Source organism: Rhinoraja longicauda, chromosome 26 (genome assembly GCF_053455715.1).
Source record: "Rhinoraja longicauda isolate Sanriku21f chromosome 26, sRhiLon1.1, whole genome shotgun sequence".
Lineage (NCBI taxonomy): Eukaryota > Metazoa > Chordata > Chondrichthyes > Rajiformes > Arhynchobatidae > Rhinoraja > Rhinoraja longicauda.
Window position 1 is genome coordinate 17,161,592 of NC_135978.1, and position 24,710 is coordinate 17,186,301.

At 46.5% G+C, this 24,710-nt stretch overlaps 1 protein-coding gene across 4 annotated transcripts in view; it reads right to left on the reverse strand.

Moving 5' to 3' along the window:
- Positions 1 to 436: 436 nt before the first annotated feature.
- Positions 437 to 24,710, reverse strand: part of rasl10b (RAS like family 10 member B) — an 84,530-nt gene continuing 60,256 nt past the window's right edge. For all 4 annotated transcript variants that reach the window (XM_078422331.1, XM_078422332.1, XM_078422334.1 and 1 more), the window contains one exon: positions 437 to 5,822. In XM_078422331.1, coding sequence (XP_078278457.1) covers positions 5,552 to 5,822 — 271 coding nt within the window. In that variant the 3' untranslated portion in view covers positions 437 to 5,551. The remainder of the gene's footprint in view (positions 5,823 to 24,710) is intronic.

Below are 24,710 nucleotides of genomic sequence, written 5' to 3' on the forward strand. Positions count from 1 at the left end.
ATTTCCACATATTTTTCTTATAAGGTAGACAGAGGCCATTCAGCCATTGTCTATGCTGGCTCTCACAGCATTCTTCTCCTCCTTTCACCCCCTCCCCGCACATCAACACCAATCTGATGCTTATATCACTCACCTACATGCTACCCGCAATTTACAGCAACCAATTAATCTACCAGCTCACCCTTGGATATGGGAGGAAATTGATATACCTGGGAAAACCCATATGGTCACAGTGAGAACGTGCAAACACCACTCAGATAGATCCGGGGCTTGGATTGAACCTGGCTTGCTAGGGCTGTTGGGCAGCAACACCACTCTCTGTACCTCCCCTGTTAAATTGATGACATCCGACAAATCTGTTTCTAATCCAACATGACCGAAGAAATATTTACAATAGCACAAAGAATTATTGTAAATAAAATTTATTTTGCTCCGTTATAGCACTTTTTGAGTAAAGGTATTCATCCTGTTTTTGGATGGGAAGTTCTTTACTCTGGGTACAAGAGATTGCGGTACAATGTGGAGTATTAATAATTGCACAGACCCGTCAGTATTGATTAATAACCAGAATATATACTGTACAATGCAAATGAAGGATCAATTGGTAGTTACAATAGTTTACCGCCTCATTCAGACCATATCGCGATAGTTATGGTTTGTTGAGATTCTATTGATTTGGACCAGACTCAATGGGCTCTACCTCTGACCTAGGCATGTTTGTGGACATGTATATCCATGTCTGCTGTTGCTTGTCACTTCAGAATGTAGAGCCCTTCCCTTGTCCTCGCTGGCCTTTGCTGTACGGAAAAAAGGAATTCAGTTAATCTTTTTGGTATCTTCCGCAAGAGAGCACAAGGTCCAACTAATTTCCACAGACCATTCTATTTGATAAAACTTGTGTTCCGGATGTGTTACTGTACAAAATGGACCAATATAGAAAACTCAATCTAAACTAGTGAGAGTCAAAGGGTGAGGAAGGGGGCGCCTGATATGGCATTTACATTGCCGGAATTCCAATGGATGAAACCATTGGGAAGAATAGAGATAGCACGTGAGATTCATGTCCTGAAGAACATTTTACAGCCAATGATGTTCTTTGGAACAAAAGTCACTGTTGTTAGATTGGGAGATGTGGCAAACCATCTGTGCACAAGAAGAGGCCCCAGAGGGCAAAGATATGGTGAACGTTTTATCAGGATTAGGGTACTTTAGGAATCGACCAGCCGGTGTGGTGCGAGAGGATCCTTATCTGGGACAGAAAGTCATTGCAAGCAACAGCCACAATGCTCATTTAGGAGCCAGTCAGTCAGCCTGTAGTCAGAGCGTGCCACGCATAGCAAGTATCTCCCATGTAAATGTCATGAAGAAAATATATGTTTTTCTATTCATTTGTAATGATGTGGTACTGGAATGGTTAGAAGTCCAGCTGACTTGGCCTGTACTGGCTGGGGTTTAGAAGAATGAGGGGGCACCTCATTGAAACATACAGAATAGTGAAGGGCTTGGATAGAGTGGATGTGGAGAGGATGTTTCCACTAGAGAGAGTCTAGCAGCAGAGGTCTTAGAATTAAAGGACTTCTTTCAGGAAGATGAGGAGAAATTTCTTTAGTCAGAAGGTGGTGAATCTGTGGAATTCTTTGCCGCAGAAGGCTGTGGAGGCTAAGTCAGTGGATATTTTTAAGGCAGAGATATAGATTTTTGATTAGTACGGGTGTCAGAGGTTATGGGGAGAAGGCAGGAGAATGGGGTTAGGAATGAGAGATAGGTCAGCCATGATTGAATGCCGGAGTAGACTTGATGGGCCGAATGACCTAATTCTACTCCTATCACTTACGACCTTATGACTTCACCACAGACAGGAACAATAACTTACCAGCTTTTATTTTTGGAAAAGACAGGTCAACAAAATGGTGCCGTTGTAGACTTGAGACCTGGATTCAATCCTGAACTTAAGTGCTGTCTGTATGGAGTTTGCAGGAGATTACTCCTGTTCTGGTTTCCTCCCACGTCCCAAATACATACATGGGTTGATACGTTAATTGGCTGTTGTACATTGCCCCTAATATGGAGGTGACGTTAGAAACTGGGGGTTGAGAATAGGTTCCAAAGGAATTTTAGTTTTTATTTTAGAGATGCAACGTAGATGGCCCGCCAAGTCTTTGCCGGCCAGCAATCCCTGCACACTAGCACTAACCTACATACTAGGGACAATTTTAGAATTTTTACCAAAGCCAATTAACTTACAAACCTGTATGAGTTTGGAGTGTGGGGAGCTCCCAGAGAAAACCCATGCGGCCTCGGGGAGAATGTACAAACACCATTCAGACAGCCCCATGTGTCGGGTTCGACCCGGGTCTCTGGCGCTGTAAGGCAACAACTCTACCACTGCGTACCACCCTTAGTGAATAGGACTTCTCTGTTATCACTCAGCGAATTGAATGGCCTCCCTCTTTATCGTAATGAAATATTGAAAGCGTAAGGTGGCTGGGCCTCGAACCTTCTCTGGTGCCCCTGGGCAGTGTGAGTGAAAGGTTTAATGTAGATAGACCACCCAGCTGGAGTAGTCAACCAGAGGGTATAAATTGATCTTCAGTGATAACGTTGACTTCTGACACTGCCCAATGCTGGCTGAGGTTCAACAACAACTCTTCAGCCCCTGAGCGGCTGCATGAGAAAAGGTCCACATCCCTGACACCAGTCCCCCATAACCCAGACGCAGCAATGGAAGGGTAGGAGTCCTGACCCATCATCCATGGGAATGAGGCAAAGCCCTTAACCCCTATCATCAGGCAATTTACGTCTTACTGAGGGCACCGTAGTTGCTGTCAAAGACCGGCTATCGAGACGCAATGCCCCCTTATGTGAAAAACAATGGAAGAACCCAGTGGGTCATGCAGCATCTCTGGAGTACCATTAATAGGTAATGTTTCGAGTCTGGACCCTTCTGCAGACTGCAGTTACTTGTTTCTACACAGAGAATTCACTGGGTCAGGCAGCATTTCCGATCGAGACCCTTTCTCACAAGGTCTGATCAATCAGTCTGAAGAAGGCTCCTGATCCGAAACGTCTCTCCACAGATGCCGCCTGACCCGTTGAGTTCCTTCACGCAGTTTTTTTGCTCAAGTTTCCAGCATCTGCAGTCTGGTGTGTCACCCTTATACATGAGCTTTTTGTAAAATACTACACTCCAGCTTTTCTTAGAACTGTACTAAAAATTACATGTGACAGCACTTCAAAAATTCCTCATTGGATGTTAAGATTCTGGGAAGCACTGAGCTCTGGAAAGAATATATTTGATCAATGGACACCATATGTACAATTACATCCCAAGCTGGTGCAATCATTCTCATTGTGCCTTTGACAGATGTTCAAGTCTATCCCTGAAGTGGATCTGAACCCGGTCTTAACTTTGCCTACATTCCGGTCCGTCACTCAGAGTAGATCTTTGTACAGTTCAAAGGATGTGAAAATTGACAGAAGGTCCAGGTTAAACATCCACATAGAACAAACTCTCTTACATCTAATTATCTTTTGTCCACTAAGCCACAACATCAATTATTTCTGACCTTCCCTGGTCGCCCCCTGTGCGAGTAATTTAAAAGGTCGCCAACTCAATCTATCAGCAACATCACTGATTCACTGTACAGCTCCCACAGTGCTGTAGGGAAGAATGCTGAGATCTGAAGGTGTCCTTTCTACCAGCAATTAGCCACACTAGGCGAGTGAGAAGAGGCTTCCAGAGGTTGAAGCTGGAAAGTGTGTGAATACAGGGGTTTTGAAGGAGACACAGTGAGAAATACCACCTCCTGGATGCGAGAATGTGGGAAGTGTACATGCTTATGAGAACTAGTGCTGGAGGAAGGAAGGACCAAACCAGTCACTGTGAAAGATTACTACCACACAGAGTGTAATCTTTACATATCTGATCTTCATGGAAAACTACCAGGTGGATAATTGATCTTGGAGCCCAGGAATAACTGAGGTCAGATCCCAAGGAAAACTGGACACAGACCCCAGGGATAACTGAGTTTGGACCCCAACAATAAAGTCTCTCAAGTCTAACCCATTCCGTAATTTTCCAGTGCTTAAAATCTCTTCACATATGGTCCTACTCAGCTCAGGATAAGGGTGGCAGGCAAGGGGGGGGGGGGGGGGGGGGGTCTCGCCTTGCAGTGCAAGATTCCATCACTGTGTGGTGCAGCAGAAACGAAAAGACACCGGGTGCTTTGCCCAACCTTCCAGACACGGCTCATGAAGGTTCCAACTTGGTCATTCAGGTGGACAAGGTGGAGAAGAAAGTGTTTAGCATGTGTGACTTCATGAGGAAGGGTATTGGGAACAAAAGTTGGGACATTGTGGTACAGTTGTACAAGTCATTGGTGAAACGGGGTTCTATATCCATGATATAGAGCTCGCTGCCTCTGTGTTTCTATATCTTTCTGCTCAAGATGCAAACTTGCTCACCTTGTTCTTTCAGTGCTTCTGTTTTTGTTCCCCTCAAACCCAGAGAGGACTAGAGCAACTTATTTGTGGCATGGTGACACTAACATCTGCATGCATGGTCTCATCAGACTGTGCAAAGACAGTCTCATCAACCTGTGTAGGACGCAGTCTCAGCCACCAGTTAACGGTTCTTGGAGCTACGATTCGGACACTGGGGAGAATTGTACTGCTCTATTGGTAAATTGTGGCATTGAGCGGGCATTTTGAAAGATGGTGTCTCTCACAGGGTGACACTGGGGCGCAGCTGCTAAAGCCGCTGCCTCACAGCTCCAGCCACTGGGGTACAATCCCAATCTCCTGCACTGTCTGTGTGGAGTTTGCATGTTTTCCCTGTGACTGCATTGGTCTCCTCTGGGTGTTCTGGTTTACTGCCACATTCCGAAGATGTGCGACTTGTTAGATTAAGTGGCTGCTGGGTAAATTTTCCCTACCGTGTGTGCGTTTTTGTGTAGAATCATTGACGTAGACGGCAGCTGACAGGAACGTGGGGAGAATGCAATGGGACCGCTGTAGATGGGGGCTAGTTGGTCCGTGAGTTGAAGGACTGCTTCCACGTCATTTGCCTCCGTGAGTCTAACACCGCAGCAAGGCCACAGTCACGGACTGGAGGGCCAGCCTAGATAGATACTGTGGTCAGGTCTAGGGAAAGGGTTGATCCTACAACCACCGATTCAGTGTCGAGAGTGCTGGTGCTGTGTTTACTGCTGGCAGATAGGACGCCACGTTCTGAAGTCCTTCTGATAATTATTGCTGAAGTAACTGAGAGAAACAAACCAAGGGTGGCCGCAGGACAGAGATAAGGGGGCCAGCTTCACAACTCAGCGCCAATGGTACAGAGCTGCCGAAACACGAGTCAGGAGCGGAGAGTGGGGGTGAGAAGCAGGCCGCAGACCGTGCCTGTTTATCACCGCCCTCAGATCCGAGTTCAACGTGTGGCTGGCTCAAAGCACTGGTGGTAAAAATCTGCCCGCTACATATCCCGACCCCTTCACAGCCCCCTGGTGATGCAACGGCCACACGCTGCAAAGCCCCCGGCCCGAGGGGAGGGTCACATCACACTGCACCGGTTCCGACGCAGGGCTCCCTGAAAGCGGATGGTGGTGTGCATGTGTCTGCAGCGTGCGCAGCCGATGGTCTTTAGCAGTTCGTTGAAGAGCATGAGGATGTGCCAGTTGTACTTGGCCGAGCACTCGATGTAGCCGCACTTCCAGGTCTTTTTCACGAGGTTGGACACGTTCCGCCTGGGAATGACACGGCCCTGCTGTAGGTCCCGCTTGTTCCCGACAATGATGATGGGGATCTCGCTGGTTCCAATCACCCTGGGTGGGAAGAGCAGAAAGAGAGAGAGAGAGAGAGAGAGAGGTCTCCGGATTAACAGTCTGTTAATTCAATCACAGCACCAAACACATCATGGTTTCATTATTGCAACTCTACCTTTGAACATTTTACATCAGAGAATCGGGAAATTTAATTCACAGGACGTGAAGCAGAAGAAGAGGGCAATATGCCCGGATAGTCTCTGAAGTCAACATGACTCTCCTAACACACAACTTCATCCAACCCTATCAACATATCGAAGATAGACACAAAATGCTGGAGTAACTCAGCGGGACAGGCAACATCTCTGCATAGAAGGAATGGGTGACGTTTCAGGTCAAGACCCTTCTTTAGACTGTTTCAGTCTGAAGAAGGTGGGTATGTGAGTAGCCTGAAGAAGGGTCTCCACCTGAAACGTCACCCATTCCTATTATCCAAAGATGCTGCCTGTCCAGCTGAGTTACTCCAGCATTTTGTGTCTATCTTTGGTTTAAATCAGCATCTGCAGTTCCTACCTATACTTCTCTTGTTGGTCCACCTTTATTTATTTATTCACTTACTAATTTTTCAGAAACAGGGTCAGACAGACACGGCCAGCGTTGATTGCCCTTCACTAATTGTCTTTGAAATGATTGCTTTAATTGAGCATTCAACAGTCATTCGCATTGTTGGGTCTAGATTCACGTACAGTGTGAAGGTGTAAGCATGGGAGATTCCCTTCTCTGAAGTACAGTTGTGAACCAGGTGAATGTTTACGACAAGCTGGTAGTGTTGTGGCCATTATTTGCTGATGGTTGAATTTAAATTCTACTGTTGCCACGGTAAAGTTTGAAGACGGGACTCTGGATTGTTGTTCCAGATCTCCACCACTTACTCTGGCAGATCCTTTCACATACCCAGCACCCCTAGAGTGGAAAAAGTTGCTCCTCATGTCCCCTTTAAATCCTTCTCCTCTCATCTTAAAGCTATGTCCTCTGGTTTTAGTTTCCTCTACCTTGCGGAATGGACTGCGGCTCTCTGCTCTATCTAAGTCCTTGATAGTTTTCTAAACCTCTGTAAGGTCACCCCTCAGCCTCCTTTGCTCAAGGGATAACAAGCTCATCGTATCCAGTCTCTCCTTGTCGCTCAAGAACTTGTCCATATCCCTTTGCGTCTTCTTCCTGCCCTCCTTGCAATTTACTTTCCTATCTAAATGTGTATATTCAGCAGATCTAGATGCAGACACGCTCTCCATTCATCTAAATCATTAACGCAAAATGTAAACACCGATTGTCCCCAGGATGCATAGAAACATAGAAACATAGAAAATAGGCGCAGAAGTAGGCCATTCGGCCCTTTGAGCCAGCACCACCACTCAATATGATCATGGCTGATCATCCAAAATCAGTACCCAGTTCCTGCTTTCTCCCCATATTCCTTGATTCCCTTAGCCCTAAGAGCTATACCTAACTGTCTCTTGAAAACATCCAGTGAATTGGCCTCCACGGCCTTCTTTGGCTGAGAATTCCTGAGATCTTATTATATCCAGCTGTAAATTGATGTGGACAATGAAACTATTGCTGACTGGTGGGGATTCCATGGACAACTCCATCTTCAGTGGCAATGGAACCCGATTATGAGGCCAAACATTTGCGGCCATTCTTATTCAGAGAGTCCAAATGCGACAAAGGTTACAGGGTCAGATAAAATCCGAGCAGTAGGGCTGAATATTTGCTTTCCTGAATTGCCACATCTCCTGCCAAGGAAATCTAGTTACAGCACTGAAACTAGTTCAACTGAAAACATCCTGTAGAACAGTACACCACATCCATTTAGAGCAGAATAAGTCCAAATAAATTCAGTGCACACATTACACTGAACAGCAGGGGCTAAGGGAGCGGCCCGATGGAAGTGTACACAATTACAGGAGGCACAGATAGGGTAGTTAGGAAGAAACCTCTTCCCAAGTCCAGAGAGCATAAGTTTAAGGTGAGGAGTAAGAGATTTCGAGAAGATCTGAGGAATAACCTTTTCACTCAGAGGATGGGTGCAATCTGGAATGCACTGCCTGAGGCAGGTTATCATATATAAGACACACCTCTCAATTGCCAAGGTAAAGGTGCGAGACCATATGCTGGCATTTATGATTAATATGGGCCAAAGGGCCTGTCTCTGTTTCTGCAATGCCTGACTTGATGAGTCCTCGCATCAATACACAGAGGAAGCCCTTTCTGAACGTGTCCTCCTCTGTGTGCAGTTATCAGGCTGCTTCTGTAGATGGTGCTGCAATAGCACTTTAACGCTTGGAGCTGTTACATTTTTCATTTCTGCCCCCACATCCCCATCACCTTACACTCTGTTCAATGACTCTTCTACTGGGCACTGAGCATCTTTTCTTCACAATCCACTCAAATGCTTTTATGACTACTATATTTACGACTACCATGACGATTTTACGATTCCTATTTTCAACATCTATAATTGAAACCTAGTGAGCGAATTTATTTTCTAAAGAAAACATTGTTATCTTTTACAGGATTTCACTATAGCAATTCAATTTGCCCAATGAATGGACTCTGGCTTCACACCTTGCGTTCCACATGCAGTCTGGTGCAACCTGTTGCCTGGACTCTGACAGAAACCATGAGGTTACTAGTGACCACGGGCCCTGTGGACTGCAACATCGGGAGCTCGCAGGTCCCTGGCTGGCGACCGGCTCCAGCCGTGGCGGCTTCGACCATCCCGTCGGAGGGCTTGATCGACCCGTTTGCGGGACCGTGGCCCGGCGCGGCTCGGCCGCGGGGCCTTCCATCGCCCGGCGCGGCTTGGCCGTGGGACTTTCCATCGCCTTGCACGGCTCGGCCGCGGGACTTTCCATCGCCTTGCACGGCTCGGCCGCGGGACTTTCCATCGCCCTGCGCGGCTCGGCCGCGGGACTTTTCATCGTCCGGCGCGGCTCGGCCGCGGGACCTTCCATCTCCTTGCGGGGGCTGCGCGAGTCGGGAGCCTCGGTCGCCTCGGCAGAAGTCGAACTATCTGTCCGTGGGAGAAGCATGGGGGAAGAGAGAAGAAATTTTCTTGCCTTCCATCACAGTGAAGGGGTGTCTGGAGGAGTCACTGTGATGGATGTTTGTGTTAAAATTGTGTGTCTTGTGTCTTTTGCTCGGTACTGTTGTGGCTGCGTGGCAAATGATTTTCGTTCAATTCATTTTGAATGACAATAAAGGTAATTCAGATTCAGATTCAGATTCAGATGAAATGGGCCAGGGGTTGAGAGAGTTCTGCTCAGATGAGGGATGACATTACACATCTTTTGTTGGGAATGAGAAGCTCTGTTAGAAAAGGAAGGGTTAATTCTCATAAACTACCCCAGTTGGTTGAAGTGGAAGGATATGGATTTTAGTTTAGTTTAGTTTCGAGGTACAGCACGGAAACCGGCCCTTTGGCCCACGGAGTCTGTGCCGACCACTGAACTCATGCACTAACACTATCCTATACACACCAGGGACTATTTATTTTACCGATGCCAGATTAACCTACAAACTTATACGTCTTCGGATTGTGGGAGGAAACCGGAGCACCCGGTGAAAATCCTCGCGGGAATCATGGGGAGAACGTACAAACTCCATACAGACAGCACCCGCAGTCAGGATCGAACCCGGGCCTCTGGTGCTGTGCAGCAGCAACCCTACTGCTGCGCCACCGTGTCACCCTTGTTCAGTTTGGATGGTTCAGTTTTCACACAACTAAGGCAGTAAAGGCAGAAGTGAAACCTTGTGGAAATAAACAGCAGTGTTCAGAAAAATCATTACACTTCCCATTAAAACTAGGTTATTAAACTAAAAGTATACTAAGAAAGTTCCCTTACTTTCACTCAGCCTTTGCTCCCATAGCCTTTGTGTGTAGAGAAGTCTCGGCTGGAGAATATAATTGGAGAGAGTCAAGGCACAGAGTGGCAAGGGCTGTCGTTAGACCAGGGGTCTGGGAAGTTTTAAAAATTCAGCAGTGAAAGACTAAAAGCTCTTAAGATCCTGAAAATAGCCCTAAAACAATGGATGGGCTGGTTTCCAATAATAGGGACGAACTTGCAGAATGTAGAGAGGATAGTACCTGCCTCAACTACCTCCTCCAGCAGCTCATTCCAAACACCCATCACCCTTTGTATAAAAAAAAGTTACCCCTCGGATTCCTATTAAGTCTTTCCCCCTTACCTTAAACCTATGCCCTCTGGTTCTCAATTCCCCTCCTCTGGGCACGAGATTCCGTGTGTTTACCCGATCTATTTCTCTCATGATTTTGTACACCTCTGCAAGATCACCTCTTATCCTCCTGCACTCCAAGGAATAGAGTCCTAGCCTGCTCAACCACTCCCCATAGCTCAGGCCTTCAAGTCCCAGCAACATCCTCATAAATCTTCTCTGCATCCTTTCCAGCTTGACAACATCTTTCCTATAACATGACATTCTGATGAATCTCATCTGCACCCTCTCCATTGCAATCACGTCCTTCCTGTGGTGTAGACAAACCTGCATGCAATACGCTGGCTCTAGCATGACCAACATACAACAGAGTTGCAACATAATTTCCTCGCACTTATATTGTCTACCCAACTAATGGAGGCAAGTATCCTGCATTAACCACCTTATCTATCTATCTGCAGTCTCCAGGGATAAGGTCCCTATATTTCTCACTAGTTCCTAGTCCTACTGTTCATTGTGTATATCCAAGCATGACTTGTTCTCCCAAAATACATCACCTAGCATTTCTCCATCTGCCACTTCTCTGCTCATCCTACCAACTCATCGGACGCCAAAGACTAGCCCCCTCATTATAAACAGCAACACCAATCCATGTATCATCTGAAAACTTACGAATTGTACTCTCACCTTCACATCCAGTCTGTCAATGTATGTAGCAAACAGCAACAAACCTAGCACTGATCCCTGTGGTATTCCACTGACACAGGCTAATGACAAAGACAACCCTGGACCATTGCCCTCTGCCTCATCGCCAAGCCAGTTAGATTTGCCAACTTGCCTTTACATCTTGGACCAATCCCCCATGTGGGACCTTGTCAAAGCCCTTCCTGAAGTCCGTGTAGACCACATCAAATGTGCGACAAGGATACAACAGGTCAGTCGGTTTGGCAACCACCCCTTACAGGCGGTACCACCCACAACAGGTGTGAGCCCAGAAAGCAGGCCTAATCTAGCCTGATCCATTCACTGTTAAACCATCACTGCTGCTGGGTCTAAATCCTGGAACTCGCTCCTCGAAAGCACCGTGAGACCACCTTTGTCAGTGGAACTGCTGCAGTTCAAGAAGGCAGCTCAGGGCCATCTGAGAACCCAAGAAAGGGCTTTTCAAAGGGTAATTAGAGATTGGTAATACAAGCTGACCTTGGCACCAAGGTCCAGATCCCATTTACATAATTTACATTCAATTTACATTGAATTTCCATTAATTATCACCATGGCAACACCATATCCCTACTCGTAGCGAAAGACACAAATCAGGAAATACTTCGAACCGAGGACGTTTCATGTCATTTAATGACATCCCCAATCGCATTGTATGTTCTGAACCAATTTTCTGATGGCTTACACCCAGTTGGTGATTTCTCAACTGTCCACTACTGGAGGAACAGCACGTGCAACATTTACCTTGATCATGAACAAATACCATAATCAAGAAAACAATTTTCTTGATTAGGAAAGGTTGCCGTGTTATCGAGAGAAGGCAGGAGAATGGGGTTGAGAGGGAAAGATAGATCAGCCATGATTGAAAGCAGAGCGGACTTGGTCTGCCAAGTGGCCTAATTCTGCTTCATGACCAAGACCATTAGCTAAAACATGACACCATTCATATAGTAACCTTTTCCAGATGTGTCTTCAAGATCAATTATGAACTATGACCCATACATAAGCACAAAATGTTTGATCTTGATCTTGAAGACACATCTGGAAGAGGAAACAGAACATAGGAAGAACTCAACGGGGTCAAGTCCTGGCACCTTCCCATGCAACTGTAGGAGGGGCAACACATGTCCCTTCACTTTCTCTGTCACCACCATCCAGGGACCTAAACAGCCTTTCCAATGAGGCAGAGTCTCACCTGCTCCTCTTCCAACCTGGCCTACTGCACACAATGCGCTTCCTCTACATTGCTTAATGGTTCAATAGTTCAATGGTTCTTTATTATCACATGTGCAGACGCACAGTGAAATTCTTGTTTTGCATTCAGTTCAGTAGAGTTTTGCCATGCCTAAGCACAATCCCCGATTAGTACAATGTGCATTGAAACAGTCCGCTGAGAACGCATGGCAGAGTTGCCAGGTTTTGGGGGCATTTTCAAAGTTCAGTCAGGTGCTGCACATTCGGTATCCTGCTGTGGCGTCGGGTCCAGGCGAGCACCAGACTACTGCAGGGCCTCCACATTGGCGAAACCAGTCACAGACTAGGCCATCGTTTTGTGGAGCTCTGCAACGTCCGTCTTCAGCATCTGATTGCACTTCACTTAGCTTTCCTTCCCATTCCCACACCAAGCTCTCACTGCTCAGCTTTCTCTAATACCTCAGTGAGCCCAAATGCAAATCTCCTCTTTTCAGCTACATCTGATATTCTGAATGTGATAAGACTCAGTGGTATGACCAGTTTTCTAATTTCAGGTAAGCCCCTCATCCCCACTTCCCTCCTCCCTCCTCCCTGATGTCCTCCTCCACACATTCAGCAGTCCACCTCACTTACTTCTCCCTTTGTTCCCAACTCCTGCCTCCTCCCTCCCTTACCGACACCTGGTTCCATCTGCCCATCACCCTTAGTTTAGTTTAGTTTACCGTGTACCGAGGTACAGTGAAAAGCTTTTTGTTTCATGCTATCCAGTCAGCAAATAACAATCAATCACACACAATTACAACCAATCTATTCACAGTGTACAGATACAGGATGAAGGGAAGATAGACACAAAATGCTGGAGTAACTCAGCGGGACAAGCAGCATCTCTGGAAAGAAGGAATGGGTGACGTTTCGGGTCGAGACCCTTCTTCAAACTGACGGCCATCAGTCTGAAGAAGGGTCTCAACCCGAAACATCACCCATTCCTTCTCTCCAGAGATGCTGCATGTCCCGCTTAGTTACTCCAGCATTTTGTGTCTATCCTCCATTTTAATAATTTTAGACAATAGACAATAGACAATACGTGCAGGAGGAGGCCATTCGGCCCTTCGAGCCAGCACCGCCATTCAATGTGATCATGGCTGATCATTCTCAATCAGTACCCCGTTCCTGCCTTCTCCCCATACCCCCTGACTCCGCTATCCTTAAGAGCCCTATCTAGCTCTCTCTTGAATGCATGCAGAGAATTGGCCTCCACTGCCTTCTGAGGCAGAGAATTCCACAGATTCACAATCCTCTGACTGAAAAAGTTTTTCCTCATCTCAGTTCTAAATGGCCTAAACCTTATTCTTAAGCTGTGGCCCCTTGTTCTGGACTCCCCTAACATTGGGAACATGTTTCCTGCCTCTAATGTGTCCAACCCCTTAATAATCTTATACGTTTCGATAAGATCTCCTCTCATCCTTCTAAGGATTTATTACCACCTGGATATCTACTGGATAATTTTGAATTAGACAAATGTGTGGAGCAACCAGTGTCAGAGGATTTCCCTTTCGACACCTCTTCTGAGGCTGTTACACTCAGCGGGAGCCAATATCGGGAGAGGTATCCGATGGTTGACAAGCTGGTGAAGAAGGGTGGCCAAAGGAGATAGGTTACTTTGTACATGATCTACTGCCAGGCACTCCTGGCAGGAGCTGAGCAGTGAAGTCCCCATCAGGACATGTAAAGAGTCTACGAGAAAAACAAAATGCCATCGATAGTCGGGCTGCGACTTTAATTTTCCATCCCTTCCCCACTCTGATCTAACAGTGTGTGACTTCTTGCACTGTTACAGTGAGGTGTAAAGCAAACTCCAGGACAGCATCTCATCTTCTGTCTGTTGCAGCCTTCTGGACCAAACGCTGAATTCTACAACTCCGGGTACCTTGATTGCTCTGCCTGGGTCGGTCGTCCATCTGTGGTGTTGGCTCAGCTTGCTTTTTATTCCTTTATTTTTCTCTCTCTGGGAGTGAAGGACGAGTGCAGTCTGACCTGCCGGGGAGGTCCTCCTACTCTGCACTTTGCAACTCCTGCAGCCTTTTGTCTGGGTCTTTTTGTTTCTCACACTCGAACTGCTCCTATTCTTGTGTTAACCAGATAACCTAATTTAAGGTTTATCCCCCATGGTCACCAGGGCCGTCTTAACGCATGGGCCTGATGGGCACTTGCCCGGGGGCCCACGAGCATAGGGGCCCCATGCTGATCTGTGTATGTTAAGTGACTTGCAATAACTAAATACTACTTTAAAAATGTAGGTTCAATAAGTGCTTTTTTCGCAACATTTTCGGTCACTAAGTGCTTCTCACAGTGATCTGTAAGTGCTTTTCGCAACAATGTAGCACCCTAAGTCCATCGGTAAGTGCTTTTCGCCGGCACGACAGGGGGGGGCTGGTAGGGAAAGGGGGGTGGGGGAGAGTAACGGTAGGGGCCCCAGTACACTGCTTTGCCCGGGGGCCCATAATGCTGTAAAAACGGCCCTGATGGTCACCCCGATTTTACGCTATCACCTTTGCAACCACCTTTTGGTGAGGCTTTGCAACCACCTTTTGTCTCGTTCTCCGTTCCGATGAAGGGTCTCTGATCTGAAACGTTGTTTCTGTTCCTATTCCCACAGATGCATCCTGACCTGCTGAGTATTTTCCATGTTTTCTGTTTTAGTTTTAGATCTCTTGAATCTGCAGTTTTTTTTATTTTCACAAGACAGTCCGCAGTTTGGAGCGGCAGTTCATCCTGTGTCCACTCTGCCTGCTCCTGTGGGCCAAGGTCAATGTACACGGAGTCTTTTCTCCTTGATTCTAGATCTTGGGTTTTAGTTTTAGAGATACAGCATGGAAACAGATCTTGCGGCCCAACGAGCCCATGCCAACCATCGTTCACCTGCTCGCAGAAGTTCTACATTATCCCACTTTCTCATCCATTCCCTGCATATTCGGTGCAGTTTTTCAGAGGCCAATTGACCTACAAACCTACATCCCTGTGGGAGGAAACCGGAGCACCCAAAGGCCACGGGGACGCAGGGAGTACATGCAAACTGCACACACACAGCACCCGAGGACAGGTTCGAACCATGACTCTGGTGCTGAGGGGGCAGTGGCACTACTGACTGCCTCATTGTGCTGCCCCTAAAGCAGCAGGAAGCATTAAACTGTGAGGGGCAGGTGGTAACAGCAAAAGAACACGAGGGGAGGAGCTAGGAGTTTGCCAATCACCCCTCCTGCTTGCTCCCTCGTTTGCTAACATTTTGTCTAATCCATCCTTGGTCTCCTTCCCTCTCTCTTCCCATATCCCTTGTCTTGCCTTCAATGGAAATACTTGACAGTCCCCCCCACTGTCCCCCCCCCCCCCCCCCTTTGAAAATGTGCAATGATTCCACTTTCAGCATTCTCTGGGAAAAGAATTCCAAAGATTCCTGCACTCTCTGAGGAAAAAAATATCCTCCTCGATAAGATCCTCTCTCATTCTTCCAATCTCCGTTGAATATAGACCCAGTCTGCTAATCCTTTCTTCATATGTCAGAAACATGAGCACTTTTGTTCCACTTTGGGTTTAGGCCACATTTCAACTACAGCATGATGTTCATCTTGGAGCTTTACAGGTGAATTTCGAGACCAAGGAAGTTCCAATGCTTCTGCAATACAATACAGTTAACAGTCTGAAGAAGGGTCTCGACCCGAAACGTCACCCATTCCTTCTCTCCCGAGATGCTGCCTGACCTGCTGAGTTACTCCAGCATTTTGTGAATAATACAGTTAACATTGATCCTCTTCTCAAGTGTTTGAAAGAAACAAAGAGGATAAGCTGGTGAAGAAGGGTGGCCAAAGGAGATAGGTTACTTTGTACATGATCTACTGCCAGGCACTCCTGGCAGGAGCTGAGCAGTGAAGTCCCCATCAGGACATGTAAAGAGTCTACGAGAAAAACAGGAGAGTAGCCTAATCATTTCTGGCACCTCTTGAAGTACTAACTAACCACGGGTGATACAAACAGTTTCCCTTCCGAGGCTCTTTCTTCTCAGCTCACGGTAATGAGGGAAAGCAACACTTTACACAAAGGTACTTTTGCAATCTGTGGCAGCCCTGTGCAATAAGCCATTCAGAATACAATTAAATCAAACTTTTTGCAACAAGATATTTCACAGTTGCATGTTCCACAGTGTCAGATTTGCCGTTTCTGATAATGCATTTCTGCAAACAGTACGTGTGATGATGAGTCGGGAGAACTACTGCTTCCCTCTTGCTCTTTTTGTTCTGTTTATTTATCCTTTCTGTTTTGTTCTTCATATTTTATTTCCCAGTCCTGGCGCAGGAGGGACACAGAGTGGAAGCTTTCGCATCTCAGGCTGATGGCAAGGCGGGAAAGGTGACATTCTCCCCTCAACTCCCTTCAACCAGATCAAGTACAAGGCATGATTGCACTTCACCGGCAGCGTGGCTTCAAACGGAACAAAATTCCTTCGCAAACCAGATTCTCCACAGCTGACACGTTGATGAATCAATAGGGAGAAGTCTGTACAGCCCACGTACACCAATGAGAGAACTATTTTATTTTTGGAAAAGACATTGTGTACGAGCTAGTTTGGCTTCAGGCCTGTTAAGCTGCATCTCCTGCTGGCGCTGAGGCTTTAGCTTCTGTTCAGTGTTGGCACTCAGGCATCCAGTAGCAGGGCAGATGCTGGTCTTTGCTCAAATGATTGTCAGCGACCAGTGGGCAGATCCAAATACTTCACAAAAGATGGGACTTTTTAAAGAGGGATAGCTTAGGCTGGATTACCACCAGATTGTGTACTGAGTCCTCGGGAGGGGAGATATTGGATTTTGCTTGTATTCTTTCCAGATTAGTTGCAATTCCCTGAGCAGAATCCTTATTGTCCACAACAGCCTGTGTGTAGCTTGCAGTCACACAGCAGCTTGTGGTGGAAATTTCCCAAGCAGACAAAAGCTGAGCCATGCAGAGAGGAGAGCATGAACATTGTACAGCAAAAAAAAAAAACACTGGAGGAACTCAGCGGGTCAGGCAGCATCTGTGGAGGTAGCGGGACTGTTGATGTTTTGGGTGGAAACCCTGCATCAGGACTCCTGACACAGGTTCTCGACTCGAAACACTGACTATTCCTCTACCTCCAAAGATGCTGCCTGATCTACTAAATTCCTCCAGCTCTTTGACTTTTGTTTCAGATTCCAGCATCTGCAGTCTATTGCATCGCCATGGATCTTGCACATGTGAGATAGTTTCCGTGGATCCTCAAAGTCCATCTTCCTTACTGAAGCCCACCAGTCGCATTAACTCTGTTGGGATCTTGTATCTCCCTGTCGGGTGTGAGAGAATCTTGGTAGACTCGGCTCCATTAAGCGGCTCTAACTTTCACTGAATGAATCGGCTGGCAAGGAAAGTATCTCTTAAAGCAGAATACAAATATTCCCTAGGAATATTATGGGATTCTCAAATCCTCTGCAATGGGAACTGTTTTGTGGCCTTCAAAATTTGTAAGTTCCTTGCAAATCACCATTGCAGCTGACACCTTGTGGGGCCTGCAATGGCAAAGGGAGGAATGGGAAACAATATGGTGATATCCCCAATCTTTGAGACCTAACATTGAGATCAGATTGGCCGCAGTATTTGCTTTGTTACAACAACGAGCACACATTGGAAGTAGCGCAATGCTTTAAAACTCTTTGAATTGGGAGCAGCACTGGAAAAACTTAAGTCCTTAATTTCTAACATTCAAGGGCCCCATCTTTTTATCAACAACCTTCTTCTTGGCATGCATGGACAAGTGGGACACGCTTCCATGCTGTACGATTCTATAACTCCATAACAAGTTCTCTTGTGTAGGAAGGAACTGCGGATGTTGGTTTAAAAGGAAGATAGACACAAAATGCTGGTGTAACTCAGCGGGACAGGCAGCATCTCTGGAGAGAAGGAATGGGTGACGTTTCGGGTCGAGGCCCTTCTTTAGACTGGGTCACTTGGCCTAACAAGTTCTCTTGGTGTGAACGCAAAGGCGATATTGACTCCAGCTTTGTAAGGTGCAACTGTGAGGGAGCTCGGCTTGCAGCAGTGGTTCAACAAAATGCCCGGATGGAGGTGGCAACTAGACAAACAGTGACAGAGTTGATCAGAAAGTGGATCAAATGAAGGATTCCCAAGCCAATCTCAGGCTAAGTGGACGAGTGAAGCATGTGCTCAGACCATCAGCATCTGTGGATGTACTGGGTATAACGATCACCTGACACACTTGCAGACTGTTCGATGATATGTTGTTGAAAGGCACCGTTTCATACTTGGCCTCCACTGATTGCAGTTTCTGTCCCATTACCTAGAAGGCGATTGCATGCAGTGAGCTGTGAACCTGCTTAAGCTATGTAATCTAGCCAAATGCCCTCACTTACAAGGAGATAACAGGCAGGATAATGGGAACAGTCAGGTGGGACAATGTGTGGAAAAAAAATGAACTCGGACTTTCAATTTCAAGTTACCTCAGATAGCGATATTAATTCATCTTCCATTACCTACTGCAGAGCCCCAGACAATAAGGTCACAAGAACTGTGACAGGAATTGTAAGTCGAACGTAGAGAATGATTATGAGGATTACTTTCTATTGTTGAGGAAGGATTTGATGGTTTCACTAGTAAGTTATAGATCCTGTGTCCAGCAGTACCATAAGGTAAAATAAATTATTCAGTTAAAAGCATCTGGATAAGAGGAGACCATTCAGCCCCTTGAATTTGCCCTACCCTTCAATTAAATGCTAGGCTCCAAACTCAATTCCTCTACCAATCTTTGGTTTGTCTCCCCGTATAACCCCAGCTAAATCTCCAAGGTTTCAAGTGTTGCCCATGTTTCACATCCTGATACAAAGTAAACTCCAGGTTTTCAAAGCCCTTTCTGTGAATACTCTGTCAGCCCTTACTCTAATTTTCAGATATCTTTCTGGAAACATAATCATGAGGTGTATATATTTTCGGAGTAGCGTGATTGAGGATGTAACTAGGAAAATTGACAGGGGAGAGTCAGTGGATGTGGTGTACCTCGACTTTCAGAAAGCCTTCGACAAGGTCCCACATAGGAGATTAGTGGGCAAAATTAGGGCACATGGTATTGGGGGTAGGGTACTGACATGGATAGAAAATTGGTTGACAGACAGAAAGCAAAGAGTGGGGATAAATGGGTCCCTTTCGGAATGGCAGGCAGTGACCAGTGGGGTACCGCAAGGTTCGGTGCTGGGACCCCAAGTATTTACGATATACATTAATGACTTAGACGAAGGGATTAAAAGTACCATTAGCAAATTTGCAGATGATACTAAGCTGGGGGGTAGTGTGAATTGTGAGGAAGATGCAATAAGGCTGCAGGGTGACTTGGACAGGTTGTGTGAGTGGGCGGATACATGGCAGATGCAGTTTAATGTAGATAAGTGTGAGGTTATTCACTTTGGAAGTAAGAATAGAAAGGCAGATTATTATCTGAATGGTGTCAAGTTAGGAGGAGGGGGAGTTCAACGAGATCTGGGTGTCCTAGTGCATCAGTCAATGAAAGGAAGCATGCAGGTACAGCAGGCAGTGAAGAAAGCCAATGGAATGTTGGCCTTCGTAACAAGAGGAGTTGAGTATAGGAGCAAAGAGGTCCTTCTACAGTTGTACCGGGCCCTGGTGAGACCGCACCTGGAGTACTGTGTGCAGTTTTGGTCTCCAAATTTGAGGAAGGATATTCTTGCTATGGAGGGCGTGCAGCGTAGGTTCACTAGGTTAATTCCCGGAATGGCGGGACTGTCGTATGTTGAAAGGCTGGAGCGATTGGGCTTGTATACACTGGAATTTAGAAGGATGAGGGGGGATCTTATTGAAACATATAAGATAATTAGGGGATTGGACACATTAGAGGCAGGAAACATGTTCCCAATGTTGGGGGAGTCCAGAACAAGGGGCCACAGTTTAAGAATAAGGGGTAGGCCATTTAGAACGGAGATGAGGAAGAACTTTTTCAGTCAGAGAGTGGTGAAGGTGTGGAATTCTCTGCCTCAGAAGGCAGTGGAGGCCAGTTTGTTTAATGCTTTCAAGAGAGAGCTGGATAGAGCTCTTAAGGATAGCGGAGTGAGGGGGTATGGGGAGAAGGCAGGAACGGGGTACTGATTGAGAGTGATCAGCCATGATCGCATTGAATGGCGGTGCTGGCTCGAAGGGCTGAATGGCCTACTCCTGCACCTATTGTCTATTGTCTATTGTCTATTGTCTATTGACTTGAAGCGTAAAACTGATCTCAAATCAAATAGATACCTCCTATCAGGAGACTTTTAACTGTCCATTTCCTTGCAAGCAATGCAGGTACACACCGAGCACGTACAACACATGCAGATGATGCCAACCAACCCATCCCAACTGGAGATCACACTGATTGATGCATGGAAAAACAAGTACACACCTTGAAGGCAAGGTATAATAAAGTAAGGCTCAACGACAGGGATAATCTCTGCATCTGTGCTATTGCAAAGGCTCACTGATTACATACAGACTTGGAAGATACACAAGTGCACAGATTATGAGCAGGATTAGGCCACTCCGAAGAGCAGTAAACCTATCCAGATAAAGGCTGTTCATATTTGGTCTTGCGTGATGAAAAAGAACAGATAAAACATTTTGTGGTTAAGTACAGGTGGAATTTCAGGTACATTTTGAGGGTGAACACTTCAGGTTGAAACCAGTGTCATCAATAATGGCAATTACAATGGTCTGCAGATGGATTGTCTAGCGTGGACTTGGTAAATAAGTTATGATATAGGTCAATAGATGAGGAATGGTGGATCACCAAACAGCATGTGGCAAGGGTGGCAGGGTGGCAGCAGTAGAATTACATCTCTTGCAGCGCCAGAGACCTGGGTTCGATGCCGACTACGGTTGCTGTCTGCACAGAGTTTGTACATTTACTTTGTGACCGCGTGTGCGTCTCCGAGATCTTCGGTTTCCTCCCACACTCCAAAGATCTACAGGTTTGTAGGTTGATTGGCTTGGTATAAATGTAAGTTGCCCCAAGTATGTGTAGGATAGTGTTAGTGTGCAGGGATCGCTGGTCGGTGCGGACTCGGTGGGCCGAAGGGCCTGTTTCCGTGCTGTATCTATAAACTAAACTAAGGTGGTCATAGCACTCAGCTGAACATTGTTCACCCAGGACATCGATCATCTAGCTATCTCCTATTGATTCTTTACTTGGCTTTCACCTGTTCACCGCCTGCAGTAAGATCTCTGGATAAGCTGAGTAGCTGCTGGGTTAATTGCCATTGCTGCTGTGAGTGCTGTCAGTACTGCAGACAGGCACACAGCACTGGGTGGGTTCAGCATGCACATTCTGTCCAGGAGCTGCCTGAAGTCTCCTATCACTACTCATGTGCAGGCGTTCATAAGATCATAAGATCATGTGATAGATGCAGAATTAGGCCATTTGGCCCATCAAGTCTACTCCGCCATTCAATCATGACTGATCTATTTCTCCCTCCTAACCCCATTCTCCTGCCTTCTCCCCATAACCTCTGACCCCCGTACTAACCAACAATCTAATTATCTATGTCTTAAATATGTCCACTGACTTGGCCTCCACAGCCTACTGTGGCAAAGAATTCCACAGATTCATCACCCTCTGACTAAATAAATTCCTCCTCATGTCCTTCCTAAAAAAAACATCCTTTAATTCTGAGGCTATAACCTCTAGATTTAGTCTCTCCCACTAGTGGAAACATCCTCTCTGTGATGTATATGTATTTTCATATTTTTTATTTCAGATACAGCGCGGAAACAGGCCTTTTCGGCCCACCAAGTCCGCACCGCCCAGCGATCCCCGCACATTAACACTATCCTACACACACTAGGGACAATTTTTTACATTTACCCAGTCAATTAACCTACATACCTGTACGTCTTTGGAGTGTGGGAGGAAACCGAAGATCTCGGAGAAAACCCACGCAGGTCACGGGGAGAACGTACAAACTCCTTACAGTACAGCACCCGTAGTCAGGATCGAACCTGAGTCTCCGGCGCTGCATTCGCTGTAAGGCAGCAACTCTACCGCTGCGCCACCGTGCCGCCCAATATAAATGCCAGTGCTCCCTTGAGGCCAAGAGCAGAAGCGGGCCAATGGGCTTGTGCCTTGTGACTGAGGTCAGGTGACCTTCTAGGGCCAATGGGCTTGTGCCTTGTGACTGAGGTCAGGTGACCTTCTAGAAGTTTCCTGGTGAAGGATCAGTAATAAAATCTTCTTACAAGATGTTGGGCGTATATTCATTGTGCTAGCCACAACAGGGTCTTACAGAGGACATTACACTCTCCACATCTACTCTATCCAAGCTTTCACTATTCTGTGCGTTTCAATGAGGTCCCCCCTCATTCTTCTAAACTCCAGCAAGTACGGGCCCAGTGCCGTCAAACGCTCAACGTACGGGTGTTGTGTGGGAGCACTGTGACGGCATTTTTCCCGTGCGTTCGTTGGGGAAGCCACCACTGACATGTCCCACGTGCACGAGTCCTTGCAGGGGGACAGCCCCGCTTGGATCTCTGGCATGCCAATGCCCCACTGCAGCTTTGCCAGGGTTCACCAATTTCTGGCCCTCGAGTCTCCTCACTGATGCCTTCAGCAAAAGGACTGCACAGTGGCGCAGCGGTAGAGTTGCTGCCTCACAGTGTCAGAGACCCGGGTTTGATCCTGACTACGGGTGCAATCTGTGTGGAGTTTGTACGTTCTCCCTGTGACTGTGTGAGTTTTCTCCGGGTGCTCCTGTTTCGTCCCACACTCCAAAGACAAACAGGTTTTTGTTGGTTAATTGGCTTTGGTTACAAAAAGTTGGATATTGTCCCTAGTGTGTAGCTTTCGCTGGACAGCACAAACTTGGTCGGCCGAAGGGCCGGTTTCCATGCTGAATCTCGAAAGTAAAGTCTAAAGCAGAAGAAATCATTACCCCACAACTGCATTATCAAAGACTTTGAAAGTTTTAAACACCTTTCACTCTCCCTGCAGACTTCTAAACTCAGGGGAGTACAGGTGAAGTTCAGGCAACTGGTTTAGTGAATGTAAATATGTGTCTGGAAGTCTGCAGATGTGTGCAGTGTACGCAGAGAGAATTGAATCAAAAAGACACAGGTGCCTTTGGCATTCTCTGGCTCTCTTTACAGATTCATCAACTTCTTGGCACGGCCTTCAGTCAGAACAAAATGCCAGACATACATTGCAAATTGGTGGTTATGAAGTGCAGACCTCATGTGACCAAAGTAAATAGTTCTAATTGAGGCAAGATGGTCCAGTTGTCAGCACTGGGTCAGTGCAGGTGCAGCTCACTGGCAGTATCTGACCCTGACAACAGCAGCTGACCATGGAGCATTGGTAACTTCTTCTTCTTGCGTTTGAGGCAGCAGAAGTTATGAAGCTGCTTCTGCTTCTGCTGTCTCTGTTTGTGGTCGTTCGCCTGACTGAGGTCAGTTGACAGGGCTCACCACGGGGAGGTCGACAACGTGAGCCCCCATTGGTAACTGAGAGTACAGGAGAGAGTGCCTGGTAAACACCAAAGAAAGGGGAACATCAGGGAGATGGACAACAGGGCAAGGATTACAGATGAGAATCCACCCAAAATCTATGGGGAAGAGCAAGGCTACAAGGTACGTGCTCTCTTTTGATAGACTGAAGGTGAGAGGAAATGAGTGTGTATGTGTGTGAGGTGTGTGTGAGTGTCTATATTTGAGTGTCTGTATGCTTGCGTGAGTGTATTCAAGCATAAGACGGCTCCTGATGGGTTAGGAATCATCGAGTCATAGAGAGATAAAGTACAGCCCAGAAACAGGCTGACGGGTCTGTGCAAATGACATTAAAATTTGCTTTGTACACCATTCGGTATCACTGCATATGCTCACTGCTAGCCATGCCTGGCTGTACGGTACAGATGAGGAGCACAGACTGAATGTAGACACGCTCATTATACTATTTGAACCAGGAACCCCGGTGGGTTTTAGATATTTAATCGCAGCGAGTGCTCATAAATTGGAAAAATTTCTAGCCCACTGCTTTTTCAATTAGATTGTTGCAAAAGATTCCAAGGCACTAAAGCCAGGCACAGGAAATACTCCTTTCTAATCCGATAACAACGTGGATCTGTGCCTTCAGTGATCAAATAAGTGAGCTCTCTCAGTCAGAGAGCTGGGAAAGACTTGACCAGTATAAGAATGCATTGAATGTGCAGAGCGAGGGTGAATTTTCTGCCAATTGAGGTCAAACTGCAGGGGTTGACCCTGAGGAAGCCAAATCGCAATCCTGGAGGATCCTTTCTCACTCATTCAGCGGGCATGGGGATACCAGCATTTATTGCCCATTCCTGATTACACCTCGAGTGTATCATTCACATTGGAAGGTTTGAAGAATTCACACAATGTCACACTATCCACAATTTCCACATCTAGCCCAGACTACATAGGATGGCTTATTTCCTCTCATGAAGTAGGAAAATAACTGCAGATGCTGGAACAAATTGAAGGTATCACAAAATGCTGGAGTAACTCAGCGGTCAGGCAGCATCTTGTACACCAGTCACTGAAAGTTGGCGTGCAGGTACAGCAGGCAATGAAGAAAGCTAATAGAATGTTGACCTTTATAACAAGAGGATTTCAATATAGGAGTAAAGAGGTTCTTCTGCAGTTGTATAGGGCCCTGGTAAGACCACATCTGGAGTATTGTGTACAGTTTTGGTTTCCTAATTTGAGGAAGGACATCCTTGTAATTGAGGCAGT